This window comes from Micropterus salmoides, unplaced genomic scaffold, assembly GCF_014851395.1.
Source record: "Micropterus salmoides isolate LMB-PRFRI ecotype aquatic unplaced genomic scaffold, ASM1485139v1 Ms_hic_scaffold_7, whole genome shotgun sequence".
Lineage (NCBI taxonomy): Eukaryota > Metazoa > Chordata > Actinopteri > Centrarchiformes > Centrarchidae > Micropterus > Micropterus salmoides.
In genome coordinates this window covers 38,451,121-38,464,062 of record NW_024044459.1, presented here as the reverse complement: position 1 = coordinate 38,464,062, position 12,942 = coordinate 38,451,121, and the positions used below count along the sequence as shown (strand labels likewise).

The window sequence follows — 12,942 nt, the reverse complement described above, 5'->3', positions numbered from 1 at the left end:
AGGTCCAGGTCTTCCAGCTGTACAGTGTGACGTGTAAAGACTAAACTCTGAATGTGATTTATCTCCTCAGAGTCCAGAAGAGCTGCAGAACCTCCACCCGTCCTCCACCAGCGCCACCGACCCGGGTCCGTCTGTCCTGCCTTCAGCTCAGGGTTCAAAGAGGGAACTGTTCCCGTTGCTGTCCCGGTTTCCCCCCGATCTGAACTGGCTTTGTTTTCTCTGTAGAAACCAGCGGGGGGGCTGAAATCCAGAAACCAGTGGAGATGACGGAGAATCAACCAATCAGCTGTCAGAATGACACAGACCCCGCCCAGCCCTCTCAGGATTGGCTGACTGAGGTGACGCTCTGATCAGTGATTGAATAACAAAGATCGGTTTCCTATTGGTCCACAAAAACATGTGTGTGTGTGTGTAGGCGGAGTCTTCTCTGCTGGAGCTCTGTGACATCAGCAGCAGTGTCACGTTTACATCATCCAGGGGTGTGGCCTATAGCGGCCCTGCCTTCAGATGCCCCGCCCCCGACCCGCCGCAGCAGGAAACACACCTGAGCCTGTTTCCTGTGGAGCTGCTGCCGCACACACTGAGCAGGTACACACACACACACTCACACAGGTGTCACCGTGGCGAGGTGAGGAGCGCCCTGCAGGTCTGACTGAGTGTGTCTGACGATCCAGGACCCGGACTCTGTTCCTGGACCACCTGGAGCGGCGTTTCCGTGACGTCCTCAGCTCGGCCGCCGCCGTGGTGAGGGACAGGAAGGAGGCGGTGCGTTTGGAGCAGGAGCTGCAGCTGAAGCAACTGAACCCCAAACACATCCGGACCCACGTCTACCAGCCCCGCCTGGGTAACGCACACACACCACCGGGGGCCCCAGCGTGTCAGGGGCCCCAGCGTGTCAGGGGCGGGGCCAGTTTGTATAAAGGTGTCATACTGTGTTTTAATTTGGAGGCCAGAGCTGTTGATCAGTTTTTATTGTTTATATGAAGCCCTCTGCCCCCCTTACCGGAGGAGCCAGGACCGTTAGGAACATGGACCAGGCACAAACAAGTTCTTTATCTAAGCTGGAGCTCATGACTCTCAGAAGTGAAACCACACCGGCAGACGCAAGCTCGTCTATGTGGGCGGAGTCAGATATTCCGCCTGGTCAGAGCAGCCTCAGACACTGAGCGTCCAGCAGCAGACCATTCACAGAGCCTGTACTGCAACCACACATTTAAATATCACCAAATTCATCCTGTTGTCTTGTTGTTCCTCCCCCACATGATGACGAAGGTTCTGAAACTGACAGATTTAAATGGAAAAGACGTGACACGTCCCGCAGGGTCCTGGTCCTGGTCTCCATGACACAGTTTCCTTTCTTCAGCTCTTCAAGTCTTTCAGCGGCCTCTCGCTGACGGGCCTGTAGCAGCCGTGTTTAAGTTCTTATTATCAGGTGTGGTGTACGGGGCCCCTGGGTTAAATGGCCTCCCGTCTGCCTGTTAGCGGGAACTTAGCGGTGTTCAGAGGGTGCAGCCTGAGCAGCGTGGTGCTGTCTGCTTCCACCGTCACACTAAAGTCAGACTGTTTTGTGTGTTTAGCTGAGCTGCAGCGCCACGGGCAGCTGGTGGACGCTCACTGCGAGGAGGCGCTGGACGTGTTGACCTCCTGCAGGGAGCGGCTGCAGGAGCTGCAGACCTCCATCAGCAGGAAGAACCGGGAGTTCACCGTCGCTCTGTCTCGCATGGAGGACGACGTCCTGACGGCGGACAGCAGCCAGCGGTAACAAGCAGCTTATACATATAATATCTTCACGCTGTTTCAGGGATGTGTGAGCAGATGTTATGCAGAAGGCTGCGTCGCTGCGTCCTGAATCTGTAGACGTGGACCAGCCTCACTGACCTGCAGCCGGTTTGGCTCTGAAAGACATCAATCTGCAAACCAGGAACTGTAGCTCAGATGATCCCTGCTGCTGCCTGCGCTCATCATCTTCATCTTTAGAACCAGAAACAAGTCTGCGTGAGGCTGCAGGCCAAAGTCACATGTGACTCCGATCTGTTCTCTTTATGACAGCGTGAACAGACCGGGTCACATGGAGTCTGATCTCTTTATGACAGCGTGAACAGACCGGGTCACATGGAGTCTGATCTCTTTATGACAGCGTGAACAGACCGGGTCACATGGAGTCTGATCTCTTTATGACAGTACAGATCGGATCTTTTTAAATGCGACCTCGGTCTGGACACTCAGGTCGCGTTTGATCAGCTGTTCTGCTGCAGACGAGCCGCGCTGAACGAAAAAGCCATAATGCGGCTCTCCTCCTCCTCTACCTCGCTGTCGTCTGCGCACAGATTCCCTTTCTTCCACCTGAATCCAGCGGACCGCCGGCTCTCTGCTCAGCTGCCTGTCCTAGCAGACACAGTGGGGGGAGAGAGTTGTGGGGCGCCAGAAACCGTAGAGAAAAGAACAGGAAGTTGTGAACACATAGTTCGGGAGAAATGTGACCCGTGAGAGGACTAACTGGAGCTGACCTCTGTGGCCTCCATGTTTACTGCTGCCTGTGACGTCGTGTTGTTCTTCTGCGCATTTAAACTATAATGTGTCAAACAAAAAGAATGCATCATGTGACCTCTTTCACATTAATCGAGCTGCAACGATTGGTCGATTAACCAATTAGTTAACTAAACCGATGTCAACTATTCAGTTAATCGCTCTGAATCCTTGTTTTAAAGAAAAACCATCCAAATCCTCTGATCCAGCTTGATCTCAGCCGGGTCCACCGGAGAGCTTTGTTGGCGCTGTGGTTGCTATGATACATAATATTATATTTTATGCAGCACACAGTCCGTAGGCGTCCTCGCTCCGCATGAAGAGACGGCTGAAACATGGAGAGCGAGGGGACGAGCGCTGCGTTTCACCCAGAGCTGAACATATTTCAACTCTCGCCGACCAAAAGATAAAAGACGCTCAGCGTGCCGCCGCGTTTACCGCGCTGGAAAGACGCCTTGGTTTTCTTTCCTCCTCTGTGACAGGAAACTGAGGACGTCACCTCGATTGATTAGGAAAATGATTGACAGGTTAATCGTTAATGAAAATGAGTGTTAGTCCAGCCCGGCATGAAATCACAGCTGACCCTAAAGATACCATTTGTTGTGATGGCAGCGCCTGTAACAGCTGATCTGTGGTCAGCGTGGCTGACGAGTCGTCTGTCTGTGTGTCTGCAGCGTGGCCGCCCTGAGCTCCGCCCTGCAGGACCGTCTGGATCAACACATCAAAGACACCCAGCGCTGTCGGACCAGCTTCAGACAGACGGTTCAGGCGCGACTGCAGGAGGTCAGAAACAGAACCACTCGGCTCCTCAACTCCTTCAGGTAACTCCCGGAACTCCCGGAACTCCCGGAACAACAGAAGCTCACCATTAAACGGCGTTTCTCTCCTCCTGCAGGCTGTTCAGTGAAGGAGGCGAGTTCGCTCCTCAGGAGGTGAAGCTGTTTCAGAGGAGACTGAAGGAGGAAACCAAACAGATCAGCGTGACAGAGGAGGCCATCTTCTCTGAGCTGGAGGCCTTTGAGTCCAGGAGTTTACAGCAGGTGTGGAGATTAACCTCGTTCTCTTTAACAGGTGCGACCAATCAGACCACAGCTTTACCCCCTGTGCTCCTCCTCCAGGTGAAGGAGGCGTCTGGAGGGTTCGAGGAGAAGCTCTCCTTCCTGAAGTCTGAGGTCACGTTCATGGAGAAGGTCCAGAAGATCATCAGCAGCACGCAAGTTCACATTAAAGCTGAGGTACCTGCCTGTCTCGGGTTTCCAGCCGTGCATTTTTAGGCTCGTTCTGCAGCGTCACGTCAGAAAAGGGGCGTGGAAACACCAAAACAACCTCCTCAACACCTGCAAAAACGTTTGTGCCCTGACTTCAGGTGTTTCAGAGTTAACGCTGTTTCTTCCTGGATATGATGCTGACACGTTACTGCCGTCTGAGAGTAACTAGTTATATCCCAATCTTACTGTCTCTGGACTGTAAAGCTTTACTCTGCCTTTGGGTTCCTGTCTGCTGTTTGACGGGCGCATTATTCTGACAGTAAGTAACTGATGGTCTTCGCCATAAAAATCAACCTGTTGATTAATAGCGGGGGGGGGGCAGGATGAACCGTCTCCCGATTTAGAAAGACGCTGTGCGCTGGAGGTACAGCGGCTGCAGCCTCTCTGATCAGGAAAGTAACTGGTTAAAGTCAGGACTGGACTGGACCGCGACAAAAAATCGGCCCTGGCATTTTTGGCCCAGGCGACCCACCAAAATGGGTCGGACACTCCTCGCCAACACACCATCCTTCCATTTAGGGGCTCAGATTACACTGAGCCTGAGGCCATGACAACCAGACAAGAACACATTTTAATAGGCCGACTATACCGGAACAAAAAGAAGATTTTAAGCATTAAACAATTAATTTCCTGCATTCTGGAGACATTTTCTGCACCTGGGAAGAACAAAATTCAGGTGGCAGGTGACGATTCAGAATATAAAAATCTAATCAGCAGCTTCTTATTGTTTTTAGCCTGGTTACTTTTGTGGTTTTCTTCTATATTTACATGCACTGCAGGATTATTGTGCAAATAAACCTTTTTATAGCTTTTTTATTTGTTTTGTAACATTTCTTGGTGCGAGCTGTTTCAGAACATCTTTAACAAATGCTTTTAAACAGTGGTGGCTCCATGTCCCCAGCGTCCCCAGCGTCCCCAGCGTCCCCAGCGTGAATGACCCACCCTGCAAGTGGTCCTCAGATCTGTGGTCCTCAGGTCTGTGGTCCTCAGATCTGTGGTCCTCAGGTCCTCAGGTCTGTGGTCCTCAGGTCCTCAGATCTGTGGTCCTCAGGTCTGTGGTCCTCAGATCTGTGGTCCTCAGGTCTGTGGTCCTCAGATCTGTGGTCCTCAGGTCTGTGGTCCTCAGGTCTGTGGTCCTCAGGTCTGTGGTCCTCAGATCTGTGGTCCTCAGGTCTGTGGTCCTCAGGTCTTTGGCTGACAGAGTCTCTGAACATGTGTGACCTTCTCAGGCAGCCAGCAGTCAGCAGCAGCAGGCGGCCGTCAGCAGCAGGCTGCAGGACCTGAGGAGGGAGCTGCAGAACACTCAGGTACACGTAGGTCACGTAGTACTACTGCAGTACTTTGAACAGTGCTGCTGGATTTCGACTCCCTCAGTGTAGTACTTCTGTAAGGAAACGTTAATGTTGCCTTCATGCCTCTCTGTCTCTGCAGGTGTCTCCGGACCAGGTGTGTTCTCTCCTGTCGTCAGTCTCTGAAGGACTCAGGAAGTGCTGTCAGCACCTGGACTTCTCATTGGTAGGCTCCTCCGGTATTTGGACCTCTTTTATATCTACTTCCTTCCTACCTGCGCTCCCACCTGCACACCTGCTGTCTCACCTCTCACCTGTCTACCTGGACTCCCTCTGGTTCTACCTTTCTGAATCCGGACTATATGTTAACAGCCTGGACCTGTTTGTCCTGATGTGGTCTACATCATGTCCACGTGGATTACAGTCTGTGTGACTCTGTGTTCAGGACTCCACCCTGCAGGAAAACCTCTCAGCTCATCCTGAACCCAGGAAGCAGGTCTGCTTAGCCACGCCTCCTGGTTTACTGCAGCCGAGCAGGATGGGCGGGGACCTCCTCGATGACCCTGTTGTGGGTGTCATCAAGTCCCTGAACAGGTACGTGGTCCCCCCGATCCCGCTGAGTAATACTGCAGGGACCACGAGGAGTTCTGCTCGTCTTTAACCTTCCTTCTTCTCTTCTGTCACATCAGGTTCTGTCTGAGCCGGGACGCAGAGAGGCCGGATCGAGGAAGACCAGCTGCTGGTAAAAACTCTCTGTTCAGACACTAAAACCTCCGACAACACGAACGTCTTTTGTTAAATCAAACAGAGATTCAGACGCACCTTGCTGACCAAGCTAGCCTGCTCCACCCTCTCGTCCAAATACGGTCACGCCTGGTTGGCGACGGCCAAAATGCCAAACGAGGCTTTAAACAGCCGGTCTGTCCTGTTTCAGCTTGAACTCGCCCGCTTCACATAATAAAGCCCCGCCCACTGCTCTGTCGAAATGACTCGACGTGGTCCCGCTCTTGTCTTTAAGTCTGGTAACGGCTCACGGGAGCTGAAGCTGAAACCCGCCTGTCTAACAGCAGTTTGTGTGTCTGCAGGTCCTGTCCAGCGTCCTCAACAGCGATGTCCCGAGTCTGTTGGTACGCTGAGGTAAACACTCCACCTGTCTGGGGTCCTGCTCTAACAGCAAAGCTGATTAGAGAGGGGTGGTGTGAGAGTCCAGGCTGCTGGGACGGGACATTTGGTTTCAGTCCAGATAAACCCTGAAACCCGGTTAAAGAGGCCACATCCTGCTGTTTGCTCCTCACCTCTCCTTCTGGTCCCACCTGTGACACGGTGGACCCGGGGACGAGCAGAATGCGACCTCTTTAACAGGGTGTGTGACCTGGCAGGATTTAAAGCTGTCAGACGTGTTGGTTCGTCGGTGATTCAGGATTCAGTGTTTAGATTTTGCTTCACTGTGATTCAGCTGAAACAGACTGACAGTAAACGTGTGTGTGTGTGTGTGTGTGTGTCAGCGTGAGGAGGGGCTGCAGGTCCATCAGGACCGACAGGAAGTTCCAGGTGTTTGGGCCCAAACCAGAACCAGAGGCCAGCACACGGTGAGTCCCAGCTGTGGGTCTGATGTAGTCCTGGAGCAGAACCTCAGCCGGCTGTTGGTCACCTGTGTGTTTGTGTTGCAGCTCCTTCAGCGCCACCATCAACAGCGTGCTGTGGGAAGCCAATGATGTCCTCCTGTTGGTTGCCGAGGTAACACACACACGTTCAAAGTGACGCGGGTGAATTTAAAAGTTCTGCTGTTGTGTCAATTATGTTTCTAAAACCCGCTCAGGACTTTTACCAGAGCGAGCGCTGCGCCCAGTTCCTCCTAGTTCCTGACAGTCTGGACCAATGGGCTGACAGCATGCAGCAGAGGCTGCTGGGATACCAGGAACAGGCCCGAAGGTTTCTGAGCACGAGCAGAGAAGGTAGACACGCACACACAGAAACACACACCTCCTTAACCTAACCCCATAAAGCCAGTCCAGTCTGGACCCTGCAGCTCCCTGAGGGCCTGACCCGGAGTGAGGACCCCCTAAACCCTAATCCTGCCTGTCTGTCTCTCAGAGCTGGCGACCCACCTGTCTGTGTTGGAGGAGCTGCTGCGTGCGTTACCTGCAGTTCTGATCAGTAACCATGAGCGACAGCGGGGGGCGGGGCTTAGAGAGGAGGTGGGCAGAGTCAGACTGAAGCTGAAGGAGACGCTGGTGGCCAGCGAGAAGGAGAAGGTGAGCACCGGTCTGTCAGCACCGGTCAGCTGACAACAGGTAGAGGTCAGGTAGAGCTGACGCTCTCTCCTCTCTCAGGGTGAGGTCGTCCGGCGGCTGCGAGCGTCTCTCAGACACGACGAGCTTCAGACTCTGATCGGCAGGGAGGAGCTCAGACAGCAGCAGCTGCACGGCGCCATCTGCAGCGCACACCAGGAAATACAGGTAAGAGGAGGGCGTAGTCACCTGTCAACATCAACACCTGCAGGAGTCACTCAGCACCTGTGTTTGTGTTCAGGACTTTGTGCGAGTCAGAGGGGAGGAGTTTGTGACATCACTGGCGTCTCTGACGGAGAACCTGCTTCATCAGCTGGATGACCTGCTCACACCTGCAGGTGACCTTTGACTTTTACCAGGCCTGTTTTAACACAGTGCAACAGGAGAGCACGCCACAGACTGCAGGATTTATTGTATATATATGTAACATATATATATATATATGTATATATATATGTGTATCTATAGTATATGTATATATATATGTGTATCTATAGTATATGTATATATATATGTGTATCTATAGTATATGTGTATATATGTATATGTATGTATATATGTGTATCTACAGTATATGTGTATATATATGTATATGTATGTATATATGTGTATCTATAGTATATGTGTATATATATGTATATGTATGTATGGGGGGGTAATGGCGGTCTGTGGGCCTGTAGTGGAGCTCACATTTGAAGGTGCACCTGAACACAACCCCCCCACATCAGTGACAAGTTGACCTCATGTCTGTAACGCCTGCAAGGCGCCTCTCCAAACGGAAGATGGCCATAACCAGTGCCCTGCCTGCCTGGGCAGGGGTCTCTGATCCCTGTATGAACTGTAGGTTTATGTCACTGTCAGTGAGAAGGGCTAGACTTGCAGAGCTAGGCGGTGATACTACCGCAGAGGCAGGCCGGTCTCACACGGTCCACCTAAGAAATCAAGGAAGGTGGACTCCTTGGCTCTCAAAATTGATGGACTTTCATCTGAGTTTGCCCAGATTAAGGAACTTTTTGCTCAATCTCCAGCCTGATAATAGGGGGCCAGCTCCCAGTGGTGACTCCGCCACAAGGAACTCGCCTCAAGAGGATGATGTGCTATCGACTGCAGCCTCCTGCAGTTCGTTTACAGATAAAGGGGAAGAAGGGCAAGACGAGGAGGAGGACACGCTCTCCTGGGCCTCTGATGTTTTTTTCAGGCATCTGAGGGGGCACTGTTATGTGGGTCGGAGGCCGGCAGGTCCTCACTAAAGCCAGTGATTCGCTTGGCTTTAGCGCACCTGGGGCTGGGTGAAGCTCCTGTGGCGCCAGCAACTTCAACTGCTTTTTTCAGGCAGAATCCGTAGCCCTCTGCCATCGCAGTCCCTCCTTCTAAGCCCGATATTGAAGAGCTCCTAAGGTGCTGGTCAGACCCCAAGTTACTGTCTCATCACACCAGTGATTGCAGGAACTTGGCTGCCATGCAGGATGCAGATAACTATGGTTTGGACCGTCTGGCCCCAGTCGAGCCTACCATTGCCTCATTGATTGTGTCACCTGGTGAGGCTCTCAGACAGGATGCACGTTGCCCTTGTCCTCAGTGTAGACTGACTCGCCAGGACTTATAACATGGCAGCACACATGGGCTGTATTGGTAATTCCTTTTCTCACCTCATCTTGGCTCTGTCTTAGATCCTACAGGAGTCCGGTGCAGGCTCCTCGGCCCAGACTCTTAGTGATGCATCCCTTCAGATCTTTGCATTCATTGTCTAGTGAGCTTGGAAGGTTGATGTCGACATTGATGCTGGCACGACGCCAGGTCTGGCTGCCAAGAGGACCGGCCCCAGGTGGCCGCCACCCCGGGGGCCATAGGGGCTGGGGGGGTCAGACCTGAAAACCACAGTGCTGTCGTCGGACGCTTCTCTCTGCAGCACCTCAGGTACTGGGAGCGTAAGACCACAGACCATTGGACGGTGTCCACACTGTCCAAGGGATACACACTACAGTTCCGACAGCGGCTGCCACTTTTCTGCGGGATCAGAAGGTTTGTGGTCAGAGATCCAGCAAAATCCCTGGCCCTCAGCCAGGAACTTACAGCCCTTCTAGAGAAGGCCGCCATCGAGCTTGTAGAAGGGCATACATGGCTCTATGGGTTCTATTCAGTGTAGTTTTTAATTCAGAAGAAGGATGGTGGGTTTTTCCCAATCCTGGACCTGAGGGGGCTGAACAAGTTTTTACAGGTGCTTCCATTCAGAATGTTACGGATGGCAGATGTCCTCCAGTCAGTGATGCGGGGGCTTTGTAATCCTCAAGAATGCCTATTTTCATGTGCCTATTGCACCACACCACAGGCAGTTCCTGAGGTTCGCCTTTCGAGGACAGGCTTATCAATTCAAGGTGATGCCGTTCGGTCTCTCACTGGCTCCTCGTATATTCACAAGGTACATGGCAGCCGCCCTTTCCCCGATGCAAGCCGCAGGGTTGACGATCTTGTCTTACCTGGATGATTTGCTAATCATTTCCCCGACTGCAGGGCAGGGAGTCAGGGACGGAGATTTGCTCCTTGGCCATGTGAACCAGCTGGGCCTTACGGTGAACTACACAAAGAGCAAGCTTACACCCAGTCAGAAGGCAAATTACCCCTGGGTATGGCACTCGACTCGCAGTTAATGAGAGCCTCCCTTACCCCAAAGAGAGTGCAGGATATCCGGCAGCTTCTAGGTTGCTTTCAGAGGGGCAGGATTTTGAAATATGGCCTTCTCAGGCTGCTGGGCATGCTGACAGCAGCGTCCATAGTCATCCCTCTGGGTCTTCTGTCTTTACATCCCCTTCAAATCTGGGTCAACTGGATCCCTAGTGGCACAGGGGCGGGGGCTATCAGAGTGTCCAGCCTTTTTGCCAGGCCTTGGAGTTCTGGCTGGGAAAAATGTATCTTGCCTGGGGGGTTCTTCTGGGAGTGATCCCCTCCCACATGGAGGTTGTGGAGACAGACGCCTCTTTATCAGGCTGGGTTAGGGTTCATAGAACCGTAGTTACATTCGTAACTCTCGTTTTTTCTCATTTCCATAGAAACAGAGGCAGCGTCATCACAACACCCCTGTGAGGACACAGTTACCATGGAGACGGAGGCGGAGACAGGAAGCAGGTACCACCTGACCTCTGCTGCATGTTGGACCCACAGACGTGTACCGACGCTGCGTTCCAGACGGCTCAGAACTCGGACATTTCTACGTAGAAATTTCACAATGGATATATGTGTGTGTGTGTTTCAGTACGTGGTCCGGTATCGCGTACCTGTCGCCCCCCACCAACAGCCCTGCTGACCCACTATCCACTGTTACCATGCCAACAACAGCATCCATCACCACGACCAGGTGCGCCCTGGGACATCTGGCTGTTATAGAGCAGAGAGACGCTGCTGTGAAGGTACACACACACACACACACACACACACGTTAAACACCTACAAACATAATGTGGTTTAACATACGTGATTAATGTTTGTGTGTTAGCGGTTCGAGCAGCTGTTCAGGTCGGAGATGTCGCGTTCAGATGACGACAAACGAAGACGACTGAGTGAACTACAGAGCTGGAACACACACTGGAGACAGCAGATACACACTCTGAGACACACACACCAACACTAACACACTCTGAGACACACACACCAACACTAACACACTCTGAGACACACACACACACTAACACACTCTGAGACACACACACTAACACACTCTGAGACACACACACTAACACACTCTGAGACACACTCTGAGACACACACACTAACACTAACACACTCTGAGACACACACACACACTAACACACTCTGAGACACACTCTGAGACACACACACCAACACTAACACACTCTGAGACACACACACACACTAACACACTCTGAGACACACACACTAACACACTCTGAGACACACACTAACACACTCTGAGACACACTCTGAGACACACACACTAACACACTCTGAGACACACACACACACTAACACACTCTGAGACACACACACTAACACTAACACACTCTGAGACACACACACACACTAACACACACACCAACACTAACACACTCTGAGACACACACACACACACTAACACACACACCAACACTAACACACTCTGAGACACACACACTAACACTAACACACTCTGAGACACACACACACACACTAACACACTCTGAGACACACACACTAACACACACACCAACACTAACACACACACTAACACACACACTAACACACTCTGAAGTGTGATGAGAGCAGCTGATTGGCTGTTTGCTGTGATGTCATCGGCTGTATTGATGTTTGTTAATAAACCACAGAAGAAGAACTCGTCTTGTTGTGGGTGCTTTAGATGTAGTTTCATGCATCCACCAGCGTGTGGAGCAGCATGTTGTCTGGGGAAAAAACCAGCAGCTCAGTTTTGTCTGAATTTAGTTGCAGAAAGTTTTCTGCCACCCATTTGTTAATGGCGGCTAAGCAAGTGTGCAACAAGGACAGTTTGTCTCGCCTATCAGGGCTGAAAGATAAATATAATTGGATGTCATCAGCATAGCAATGATAAGATATTTATTCAAAACTACCAATAATCTTTCAGAGAGGAAGCATTAACAGACAAACAGCAGGGGGCCGTGATATATGTCAGAGTCTGACATATATGTTCCTATGTACACAGAGAAACTCCTGTCAGAGAGATGGGAGGAAAACCAGTCCAGAGCTGATCCAGTAATGGCCACAGATGTTTTCAGTCCATCAATCAGAGTGCAGTAATCACCAGTATCAAACGCTGCACTGAGATCTAATAGCACAGAACATTTACCCCCATCAAAATATAATTTGAGACCCTAAGGAGGGCAGTCTCACTTATGGTCTTTATGAAAGCCAGACTGAAACTTATCAAAGAGAATCCAAAACATTATTTAGCTGGTTCTCAACAACCTTTTCTAGAATTAGGCCTCTAGTTTTTAAACAAAGCTGCATCAAGACAGGCTGAACGACCGCATGCTTACAACAGCTGGGGACCTGGCCCAGCTGAAGAGCTGAGTTTACAATAGAAACCAAACCTGGGCCAAGTAATGAATGGATTTTAAAAGCAAAGATGTGGGTAAAATATCAACAGGGCTTTGGGAAGGTTTCATCGTGCCCACTAACTTAATGATGTCATTCAGTGTAACGGGGCAGAAGGAGTCCAGTATTGAAAGTCTGTGATGTTTAACTATATGGGGGTTTGCACCTCAGGAGACCCATCTGTCAAACTCCTGAAGTTCGCTGACGACACAACCGTCATCATCCTCATCCGGGACGGTGACGAGTCGGCCTACAGACGGGAGGTTGATCAGCTGGCTCTCTGGTGCGGTCAGTACAACTTCGAGCTTAACACGCTCAAAACTGTGGAGATCACAGTGGACTTCCTCCTGAAGTCCACGGTGATCTCTGCCCCCCATCACCATACTCAACAGCCCTGTGTCTGCTGTGGAATCCTTCAGGTTTCTGGGTTCCACTATTTCCCAGGACCAGAAGTGGGAGCCCAACACCGACACCATCATCAAGAAGGCCCAGCAGAGGATGTACTTC

General features: G+C 51.4%; 1 protein-coding gene across 1 annotated transcript in view; it reads left to right on the top strand.

The window, feature by feature from the left end:
* ccdc180 (coiled-coil domain containing 180) overlaps window positions 1-11,037 on the top strand; it is a 45,206-nt gene extending 34,169 nt beyond the window's left edge. Inside the window, exons 16-37 of the mRNA XM_038703218.1 lie at window positions 71-125; window positions 226-338; window positions 416-588; window positions 675-844; window positions 1,578-1,758; window positions 3,201-3,347; window positions 3,422-3,566; window positions 3,645-3,761; window positions 5,024-5,101; window positions 5,226-5,309; window positions 5,529-5,677; window positions 5,773-5,825; window positions 6,169-6,220; window positions 6,589-6,672; window positions 6,754-6,820; window positions 6,903-7,038; window positions 7,178-7,338; window positions 7,417-7,542; window positions 7,616-7,712; window positions 10,422-10,497; window positions 10,625-10,778; window positions 10,865-11,037. Of these exons, the coding sequence (XP_038559146.1) occupies window positions 71-125; window positions 226-338; window positions 416-588; window positions 675-844; window positions 1,578-1,758; window positions 3,201-3,347; window positions 3,422-3,566; window positions 3,645-3,761; window positions 5,024-5,101; window positions 5,226-5,309; window positions 5,529-5,677; window positions 5,773-5,825; window positions 6,169-6,220; window positions 6,589-6,672; window positions 6,754-6,820; window positions 6,903-7,038; window positions 7,178-7,338; window positions 7,417-7,542; window positions 7,616-7,712; window positions 10,422-10,497; window positions 10,625-10,778; window positions 10,865-10,999 (2,553 nt within the window). The 3' untranslated portion in view covers window positions 11,000-11,037. The remainder of the gene's footprint in view (window positions 1-70; window positions 126-225; window positions 339-415; window positions 589-674; window positions 845-1,577; window positions 1,759-3,200; window positions 3,348-3,421; window positions 3,567-3,644; window positions 3,762-5,023; window positions 5,102-5,225; window positions 5,310-5,528; window positions 5,678-5,772; window positions 5,826-6,168; window positions 6,221-6,588; window positions 6,673-6,753; window positions 6,821-6,902; window positions 7,039-7,177; window positions 7,339-7,416; window positions 7,543-7,615; window positions 7,713-10,421; window positions 10,498-10,624; window positions 10,779-10,864) is intronic.
* Window positions 11,038-12,942: the final 1,905 nt, after the last annotated feature.